The 8,994-nt window shown below is 29.4% G+C and overlaps 2 protein-coding genes across 10 annotated transcripts in view; one reads left to right on the forward strand and one right to left on the reverse strand.

Annotated features, from left to right (window-relative positions):
- Nucleotides 1-5,275, forward strand: part of LOC106688121 (protein SERAC1) — a gene marked incomplete at its 5' end in the record, with an annotated part of 19,230 nt that extends 13,955 nt beyond the window's left edge. For all 3 annotated transcript variants that reach the window (XM_014432433.3, XM_014432434.3, XM_014432435.3), the window contains 6 exon segments: nt 552-745; nt 1,135-1,262; nt 1,360-1,509; nt 2,107-2,253; nt 2,502-2,568; nt 4,135-5,275. In XM_014432433.3, coding sequence (XP_014287919.3) covers nt 552-745; nt 1,135-1,262; nt 1,360-1,509; nt 2,107-2,253; nt 2,502-2,568; nt 4,135-4,192 — 744 coding nt within the window.
- The window catches only part of LOC106688119 (protein SERAC1), a 16,776-nt gene continuing 12,428 nt past the window's right edge, over nt 4,647-8,994 (reverse strand). For all 7 annotated transcript variants that reach the window (XM_067049400.1, XM_067049398.1, XM_014432431.2 and 4 more), the window contains 4 exons: nt 7,347-7,508; nt 5,033-5,179; nt 4,872-4,938; nt 4,647-4,768 (listed from right to left, as the gene is read on the reverse strand). In XM_067049400.1, coding sequence (XP_066905501.1) covers nt 4,702-4,768; nt 4,872-4,938; nt 5,033-5,179; nt 7,347-7,508 — 443 coding nt within the window. In that variant the 3' untranslated portion in view covers nt 4,647-4,701. The remainder of the gene's footprint in view (nt 4,769-4,871; nt 4,939-5,032; nt 5,180-7,346; nt 7,509-8,994) is intronic.

Here is an 8,994-nt window from a genome sequence, read left to right on the forward strand (position 1 = left end):
ATTGGGACAAAGGCAATTAGCCGGCATTAATGAATTTTAAGGAAAAAAAAGGAATGAAGACAGAATAAGGAATCCTTGAGAATGACCTGAGAGGTCGAAACGTCGGATGTTAAAAAAGAATAAAGTTGAGAGAAAAAGGATCAAAATTGTTTTAAAAAGAAACTAAACCACTCTCAAACAACTATATTAATAAAAAATAAATCTAAATAAGTTTTGTTTATTTGTATATCTTGTTGACCGCACTTCCAACCATCTTCTCCTCACTTTATCAGAATAACATTCTATCTGATCACAATCAAACATAATTTCAACAAAATTTATATTTTAAAACAGGAAGGAAATTAAAAAAGTTTTCTTAATCATAGAGTATTATTTAAATTTTTCTTATTAGATCTTTAATAACAACACTCAATGAATGAATGAATTTTTATAGAGTACAAACATAACAAATAGAATAAACATATTGATATATTAAAAATATTTACAGTTTAGTTAGAGAGCTGTAAGCCAGAGAGTATTAATAACAGTTACAATAAATATTTTTTTTAAAGGTTTTAAACCTTCGGGAAGAGAAACAAACTACTTGGGAAGTAGAGATACAAGAAGACAAAAACTCGGATCCTAAGTCAATCTGCTGGCCGCGGGATTGGCTACCGAAGGACTGCCCTTATGCTAGGGTAATCGCCATCAACTATACCACCGATCCCTACCTCTGGAGGCCTGTATGGATGCCCAAACATATAAGGTCAGTAGTTTCAAATATCAATCACATCAATAAGATTTTATTTCTGCATTCTATGGCTTCTGAACTCCGCGTCCTTTTCTCAGTATACATAAATAATTTACCAAGTTATATCCATCTATTATTCCAGTTATCACTGTTATGGAATACCAAATAAACTTATCACTAGCTTTAGGAAATTTTTTTTTTATCTCCACAAATAGTGGTAAAATTTATTTTATACTTAGAGCCATGATGTTTTATATCTGAAAATAAAACAAAAATTTCCATTCTAAATCAAATTTTGGAGGAATATATCACTCGAGTTAAGTAGTGTATGATAGTACAGGTCAAGATCTAATAATAAAATTTAGCTATTAGAGCTGTTAGAAATTTGTTTCATTATTTTTCAGGTCTGGGATGTCAGAGAGATCCTGGGAAATGATTGATAGTCTAGTCGATTTAGGTGTTGGGAAGCATTCTATATTTTGGGTCGGACATTCCAAAGGAGGACTGTACGTAAAACAGGTACTCGTAAATGGTAAGTATTTAATAATTGCACTATAAATAATAAAAAAACATTAACACCAACATTAAACAAACTATTAATTTTACATTTATTTTTCAACCAACAAAAGCCTGCGAATCATCGGAAGATAAGTACAAAGATCTCAGTAATAAGACGAGAGGAGTAATATTCTACAGCGTGCCGCATCGGGGATCGATCCTGGCCAACCTGAGGATACCACTTCTCAGGAAGTCTATTGAATTGTGCGAAGTTCAAAAAGGTAAGTTTCACAAATAATTAAGCAATCACCAGACTTGTTTTAACGTGATTAAAAACTATCATCAAACTGGCAGTAGCATGCTACTGTTCTGCGCCAGTTAGATAATAGTTATGGCCTATGTTTGAATGGACCTAATAACAGTTTATAAAATCTCAGATTTACAAATAGTTATGAGCTACAGGTAGAAAAAAACTGAACAGATGAGTAAGCCTGTAGCATCAATAATATCAGCTAAACATAAGATTATGACTCAACATAAAGTTACAGCTATTAATAATATTTACTACTATTGCTAAGTGTAAGCTCTGAAGAATGAAACTTATTTCTTACAAAATAAAATAGTTTAAATAATATGGCAAGTGCTATATACATGAAAAATATTTAAACCGAAATTGGAGCTAAATACTGAGGATGTTAGGGATCGCTAAAATAAAATCTTATGTCAAAAGTTAAAAATTCAAAATTATAGATCCAATATCGGGTTCGAGTATTAATTTTATTTTAATTAAGTTGTTAAATTATAATGTAATCTGTTCTGGAAATGAAATAAACAGATCATAGTGTGACTAAACAGTTAAGTAAAAAATTATATTTCAGATTGCAAGGAAGTACTGACTCTACATCACAAGTTTAAGGAATTGCTAAACTCACAAGACTTAGCCATTACTGTTAAGAGTTTCATCGAAACGAGGCTGACGTTGATGGGTTTCGTCTATGTGAAAATAGTATCAGAAGAATCTGCTGGTAAATATCCACTAATTAAAATAAATTATTATAGCTATCGCAGAATATTATACTCCTAGTCAACATTTTATTATAGCTATCGCAGGATATTATAAACCTAGTTAACATATTATTATAGCTATCACAGGATATTATACTCCTAGTTAGCATTTTATTATAGCTATCAAAGGATATTATACTCCTAGTCAACATTTTATTAGAGCTATTGTAGAATATTATGTCTCATTATGTCTCATTTTTTATTGCAGATGCCGAAGTAGGTGAATTATATGGAATACCTCTGGACCACAGGAACATATGTAAGCCAAAGAACAGGTAATCAGTCATTTCACGTTAAAACTATTTCATTTATTTTATATAATTTAAACGTCTAAGTAAATGGAGGTAATTAGATTAAAATAACTGTCATCAATATTGATTTCTTAAAAAGCTGGAATATATTACAGGCATAATTTAGTTTCAAAAAGTAAATAACCTAAGAATATAGTTGCCAACAAAATACACTTGTAAAATTCTGTTAGTGAAATTAATGAATTGAATTCCATAATTGATACCCAACCATTTTTACAATATTCGCCAACATTTCATAAACTTTGAGGCAAATCAGAAGAATTATTTTTGAAATATAGGTGCCTTAAAGAAAATACATGTGAACATGTGTAAGTGAGAGCAATAGATGATATTAGATAAAACTGATATGGGACCATCGAGGTACCAATCCTGAAAATTGAATTAACGGTAGAAGACGTTATGCTTTGTTATATAGATTTAACAACAGACAGGCACAGAACCAATGTTGTTCCTTTATGATTCTCAATAATCAGGAGAACTAGAAGCTTCTCTAGCAATTTTGGTAGTAAGGAAGCGAGAGCAAGGAAGAGCTTGAAAGATCAATTTTTCATTAGTAATCACTTCATAGTTATTCTAGCTCCGTAAATAACAAAATTTATCTATGTTTTCTTCTCTTAAAAACTAATTTACTCTAGTTCTATGATATAATATTTTATATAGAAAGTATTGGTGAAGTTCAGAAAATTTGTTCATTTATAATTTTTGAAGTACCCATTATAAATTTCAACTTTATGACCTCCAAAATTCACTGAAAGTATTTTTAAAAAACATCGCTAAAAAATCAAAAATTAATATTTTTTTCATCATAGCATAAAAACCATGCAGTTTTTTAATTTTATTTTACCAACATCAATCTATAATAAATTAAGAAAGAGTAAAATGCCTGAAATTTTTACTCAATATTTTTATTTAATTGTGCTCAATCCAAAATGAAACTGCTAAACAAAAATATTAAAATAAATATTGTAAACAACTATTAACTTTTAATTGTATTTCATTTAGTATGGAGGGAATATTAGCATTCATTGCAATAAGACATATTTTATATATTTATATATTTACTTGACATTTCTTTTATTTTTTCTATAAATATTTGTCTAAATATTTTAAGAAAATGTTAACTATTATGTTTCTTATATGTCCTTATACATTCAAGAACTTGGAGGATGTACGTAGAATCGATAAACTGCTCTCTCACAGGGTTGCTGTGAATAATATACTTGAAGAAATATTTTTCAAGTTATAAGAGAAAAAAAGGAAATAAAAATTTGCTTTTTTTTATACTTGAGGAAAATATTAGAGGTTACAAAGTTGAAATTTATTTCAAAACTTTCCACCGAGATCTATTTCTCGTCCCTAGTTTACTAGAATAATTAATTACAATTTAGAAAATTAATTAGCCTTGATTAGGCTGTTTTATTGCATATTTTAACATTTTTAGTTGCATTTTCAACTGCATAAAAATTCAGACTCTGATTATAATTAAGATGGTATTATTTAAAATATAACTTTATTTTTCTTCTGTTACAGGGAGTGCTTCTTATATAAAGAACTGGTGAAACTAATACAAACCAATAGTGAGGTGTAATTTGTGATAAGAAATGTTCAAGAATGACGTCGTGTAACATACATCTAAGTCATATCCTCAGAGTATTTAATGGAAAATTCCCATGACAATCAAATGTCCCGAAAGACATTGGCCAAGAGGGAATCGTGCATTAAGTTAAAAAATATTTCGAATATTTTTGTAAAATGTTTTAAAAACATCGGCTCTTAGTAGTATAGATAATTTTTTATAGATACGAAAAAATAAACTGTACAGGCTTGAAAACTGGAAAGTTATTAAAAAGCAGTCTCTTTTCTCGAACCTAGTTAAATATAAGCATTGGTTTCTTTCTTTTACCTCAATTCGATGAAATAGTTTTAGAACATTTAGTAATATTAATTAGTAAAGAATTCAAACTCGATAGACAAAATAGAAACTCTTGTAGGTATAGATATAATGAAAATCAGTGCCAAAAAAAAATATATAAGCAACAAAAAAACAAACAAAAAACATTTATTCACAAATATGTAACCTTTTCGTATATTACTTACCTATTTGACTTTATTAGGAGCTATTGAGCGTACAAGCGCAAGTATCCTCTGATATATGAACGAAAACCTATAGAAATAAATTATAGTAAATAATAAATTCTAGGATCAATTGTATCAATAGAATAAATAAAGTTCTAAGCCCTAATATAGAGATAATAGTAACTTCTTACTTGCCGTCTGGTTTACAAATGTCCATGTGACCTAAAGGAATTTCGTAGATTGTACCAAAGCCAGGATCTATTAACATAAAAATGTATACTTAGAATTTAATTTTTTTTTTGTTGTATTAATTGTTATAATATAAATTTTATATTCTATTAGCAATATATACCTCCTAAATCAGGCGGCACACAATGAAATTCCCATTCGAATGTTGTCAGTTTCATACTCTTAGTTTCTACAAATGATATTATCTCCATTGGGTTTTCAAAAATAAATGTTTTGAATTCTTCGTGTAGCTTCTGAAGAATTGGTGATTCTGTAAAACAATACAATGATTCCAATTGTCAATTAGAAAATAAATTTCATTTTAGAAATTTAGAAAAATAAAAGTGTTTTCTTGTTTGAGTACCCATTTACTTGAATTTGAATTACCCTTCTGAATGGTAGCATTAGTCTTTCTTAGTATTAACTGGGGAAATGAGAGAAAAAAAAGTGACACTTTTCATTAAAAATTCTTTTTAAGTAGAAAAAAAAAATAGAAAATAACAGACTTTTCCAAAAAATCACTTGTTGTCATTGTTAATTTGTACATTATACATAATTTAACTTTTCTGTTTCTGTTTGGAAATAGATAGTAAAATCTGTATATACATATTTTATTTTTAAAAAATTGTTATTCTAAAATTTAGCTAATATTTCTCTATAAAATACCTACACCTCGGATTAACCAGCCACAGCATCTGTCCTGAGATGGCTGGTTAAGAGAGGTTCTACTATATATTATGCGTACAGTCAGTGAGATTTGCAAAGATAGATGGCAGACTACCATGGTAAAATCTACTCGTGTTCGTGCCCAACACTTCATGTTTGGCAACCATGAACCCTAGCCATTTGTCCAAACAGGCTATGCTCTTCTTCGCTAACCCCTACTTGCTTTCGCAAATCTCACTGACTACAGCCAGCTGGATGGGAAGGTATATACTCTGATGAAGAGATGTACCTCTATACTGGAGGACTGAAAATAAATATTATTCAAAGAAAGCACATAACACATAATTAATCTGTGTACACATGAGACTTCATTGAAGTATTCAAAAGATCCTTTCATGTGTGCATATCACATATATCTTTGTATTAATAGAATGACCTATTAGAAAAAGTCTGTAGTCAGCGATAGTCCTCAGAGTACAATTATACATTTAATCTATAACTGGGGAGGTGGGATGTGATGAGCCCTAAGTAGCAAATAAACATTCATACCTTTCATCTCAGAATGCCCCGTGCATACCTGTAGACTTTGATCTCATATCGCCCCATCCTTTCTGGAGTTTGAACTCATATCGCCCCATCCTTTCTGAAGTTTGAACTCATACCGCCTCATCCTTTCTGAAGTTTGAACTCATACCGCCCCATCCTTTCTGGAGTTTGATCTCATACCGCCCCATCCTTTCTGGACTTTTCATATTACCAGTTATTTTTCCAGATCACAAGTTAGTGGACTTAAACATATTCACAATAAATACTTTTAAACAGATTGGGTTTTAGGAAATCCCAGGCCCCTTGGGGTCTTTTTTTTTTTTTTTTTTTATCTAATTGCATTTATTTCTAAATTTGCTTTGCAAAGTCCACAGTCTCTTAATCAACCAAATAAACCAAACCAACAGATCTGTCATCTATCACGTGATAGCATCAAACTTATCGTGCTTATTATATCACAAATTAAGTGACAAGAAAATCAGATATAGCTATGTAAAATGGAAAAGCGCAATATGTTTACCTCATAATAAAATGTTTTACAATGAATTCTTGGATTAATAGCTCAATATTTTTTTAAACCTTGGAGATTAAGCTTTTATTATTTTTTTTTTGGATTAAATAGTTGAATCGGTGGACTAAATAAATTTCTATTTTATTTTTTAATACCAAACATTAAAATATCAAGCGTTTTTATAACTGTTTTAAAAAAAAATTTGTACTATAATCGTTTGTGTACAGTCATCACTTAGGTTATTTTGATAAACCCCATATCATCCATATTCCTATATCACTTTTCTGTTAAAAAATATAATAAAATTTAGGTTGAAATAATTTTAAAAACAACTAGGATTTATGAAACTCCACCTCCCTAAGAATGTAAAAAATTCTCACCTTCTCTTTAAAAATAATAATAGTCTAAACCTAAATGCTGATCCAGCAACGGCCCTAATGTTTAATATTAAAAAAAAAAAAAGCAGTTTTCATACATCTAAATATTAATTTATTTATAGGAGATAAACCCCATCACATTTACTAATATTGATGAGTACAAAGAATACAAATATGTTAGTACAAATACCATATTTGTACATAATTTATGTCCATATCAATAGGACATAAATTGTAAGCATGAAGATAGTAATTACAAGAACATATAGGTTTAATATTAAATAAACTGTATTTTATATAACTACAATATATTGGATCATAATGGAATGAATACATACTGTATCTCAGTTCATCCACTTCTGTAGAGGGCAAGAAAAGTATCCTCCAAGCTTCGTGAAGAGTGGCCCATGGAGATCCAATATGTGGAGTACTTAAGAAAACAATCCCTTTGGTATTTTGATAGAACTTTTTCATCTTTTCTGATTTTGAATTTTGCCAAGCTGGATTAAAAAAAAAATGATTCATAAGGATAATATGAAATCAATTATATATATGATTGTTTGTAAGTTAATAAGACGGTGAGGGCTGAGGTCAACAAGGAAAAAAAAATTAGTAATCAATTAAGGGTGGTTCATTTTGATCATTCATTAAGGGTAGTTCCTTTTTTTTATTTGAGGGGTCTGTTCACACTTCCTCTAAAGAGCTCTGATAAAGATCTACATAGTAAGTTAGAACATCGGCAGAAAATAAATAAATAGTTGATGACCAGTTTTTTCTTCCTTCTTGGCCGTGGTCTTCACCATTTCCTTATGAAATCAATATCAATTTTTTTTTAAGGGTAAGGTTTATAGAAGCAATAAGTTGCCTCAAAGCAAAAAAATAATTGAAATTTTGTGTTTGAGTTGCGTTAAGTAGAAGTAATACTTAATAATACACTTTTTTAAACTATTAATTATCAATAAAAATGTTTGAGGAAGATTATTCTTAGACCTTCATTAACCCCCTCCCCCCAAAAAAAGTAACATATTAGCTTGTAAATTTTTTTTTAAAACACATGATTTATAAATATAATGTTAATTAAATATAGCAATGTAATGTTAACTAATACAAAGCAGATAAAAAAGCCCAAAAATAAATGTTGACTAATATTTCCATAGAATGTATTTATAATATTTTAATAAGATGACTGGAGTGAGGAAATGAGAAAAAGAAGTTTCAAAAAGGCCAAAGTTAAAAAAAGGCCATAACGTCACTAAAATGTAAATATGTATAAAATAGAATGATTTGAAAATGAAATTAATATAAAAATATTTTATTCTGATAAAGATTTATGTTTTACAATATGGAATTAATGAGTATTTTCCCTTATTCAATTTGATATAGATTTAGGTAAAAATATTGTTTAGTTTATCCAATTTTTTTTTCTTTACATCTCAGAGCATATGACACCAAAATGAGAATTTAAACCTAAATCCTAATGTTTTTTTTTTTTAGAAATAAAAAATAATAATTTCTCCCTAACAACCTATTCAATATTCGTCCTCTTTTCTCTAGTATAATATTATATTTTATACTTAGGGAAGCAGTGTTGCTCAGTGGTAAGGCACTGTGCTACTCATTCCAAGAACCTAGGTTTGAATACGGCTGTGACAGACAATTAATTGTTCTGTTACTGTAGCCGTGAGTCAACCCTATGGGTTTGGAAGCCCTCCAGGGTCCACCCGACCTCTTAAAGTGGTCGGTAACCTTAATTGGGGAAAAATCTGGTGTTCTAATGTAATACTCACCTCCTTGAACAACCATTGGTCTTCCTTACAAAGTACTCCACCCCTGACCCTTCATGGGCTGTAGCGGTAGATATTTTTTTAAATATTATATTTTATTCATGGCACATCTTCACATAAATAAACATATAAAACCTCTTACAAGGTTACAGTATGAATGGCAAAAAAAAATACAACAGATTTATTTTGTGGTATTAATAAT

The sequence above is a fragment of the Halyomorpha halys genome, unplaced genomic scaffold (assembly GCF_000696795.3).
Source record: "Halyomorpha halys isolate HHAL.00 unplaced genomic scaffold, Hhal_1.1 Scaffold1054.1, whole genome shotgun sequence".
Taxonomy (NCBI): Eukaryota; Metazoa; Arthropoda; class Insecta; order Hemiptera; family Pentatomidae; genus Halyomorpha; species Halyomorpha halys.